Below are 1,319 nucleotides of genomic sequence, written 5' to 3'. Positions count from 1 at the left end.
AGTTACAGGACAGAGTTATATTGCCCCCCTCAGTCCCAAACACCTCAGTTTCCCAATTCCCAATTCCCAAAACTCACACCTGCAGATGAGATTATTAATGGTTAAATGCATGTTTACGACAAAGACATACAAATGAGCAGAAAAAAGAGGGTTGGAATGGGATACTTACATGCAAGACAACAGAACAAAGCCAAAACGAAAAGCATAATTTTCAGGATGATGTTTTAGTTCATCTTCAGGACAAACTGTTACTGAAGTAACATTCATTCATTGTCTACAAAATAATAAAGTTATTTAGCTAAGTTATTAACTAATTTTAAGAAATGTTTCTGACTTACTGTGTCCCTATGAGTGCTTAAGGAATTTGACAATGACAATAATAATGTTTTAGGAGGAGGCAGGCTCTATTGAGCACCATCTCTGGCTGGAAGCCTTCTGTTAGCTCAGTCAAAGAGGCTCGGATTCTACTGGTAGGTCCTGTAGGGGCTGGAAAATCGAGTTTCTTCAACTCCATCAACTCTGCATTCAAGGGTTACGTGAGCAGCCAGGCTAACACTGGCACTGCTGGCACCAGTTTGACTACTCAGGTACACATGATTAATTAAACCTCTGTTTCACGGAGCGAAATATTGTGTGAAAAATACTAGTTAGGTATTATAGTTATAGACTAATTATACAAAGTTTATAATTATGTAAGTGTGTATTGAAATTAATGGGTAAATATTTGTGCCATGTAGTTTCGTCCCTACTACATAAAGCCAAGCAGCAGTGTTACCCATGTTCCCTTCATTTTGTGTGACACAATGGGTCTGGAGGATGGTGTGAACACTGGTCTGGATGTAGATTTTGCCACAATTTTGAAGGGTCACATTCAAGACAAGTATCAGGTGAGAACTTTAGGTACCGTGTTAACTTAAAGGGGTCATATGATGCGATTTCAAGTTTTCCTTTCTCTTTGGAGTGTTACAAGCTGATTGTGCATAGATAAGATCCCTGAAGTTGCAAAGACTAAAGTCTCAAAACCAAAGAGATATTCTTTATCAAAGTTAAGACTCTGCCACGCCCCCCTAAAACGGCTCGTTCTAACACGCCCCCACATATCTACCTCACTATGTGGGAATATTTGCATAATGCACCCAAATGTTCACGCAAAGAAAGAAGGTGTGGTTTCAGTAACCGCAGTTAGTGTTGATGTCAGGGAGACGCTGTGTGTTTCTAGGCGAAAGCAAAAGCACTTTATTTGGCCTTCCGAAAGTAGATGCATTTAGGAATCTTTAAGATCACTTACAACAGAACAGCAATGCATTTTATAGACGACC

At 39.5% G+C, this 1,319-nt stretch overlaps 1 protein-coding gene across 1 annotated transcript in view; it reads left to right on the top strand.

Annotated features, from left to right (window-relative positions):
* Positions 1–1,319, top strand: part of LOC107563566 (interferon-induced protein 44-like) — a 7,354-nt gene that overhangs the window by 3,911 nt on the left and 2,124 nt on the right. Inside the window, exons 2-3 of the mRNA XM_016248469.1 lie at positions 392–587; positions 738–887. Coding sequence (XP_016103955.1) covers positions 392–587; positions 738–887 — 346 coding nt within the window. The remainder of the gene's footprint in view (positions 1–391; positions 588–737; positions 888–1,319) is intronic.

Source organism: Sinocyclocheilus grahami, unplaced genomic scaffold (assembly GCF_001515645.1).
Source record: "Sinocyclocheilus grahami isolate Dianchi unplaced genomic scaffold, SAMN03320097.WGS_v1.1 scaffold879.1, whole genome shotgun sequence".
In the NCBI taxonomy this organism is placed as follows: Eukaryota; Metazoa; Chordata; class Actinopteri; order Cypriniformes; family Cyprinidae; genus Sinocyclocheilus; species Sinocyclocheilus grahami.
This window is presented reverse-complemented; position numbering and strand designations above follow the sequence as displayed.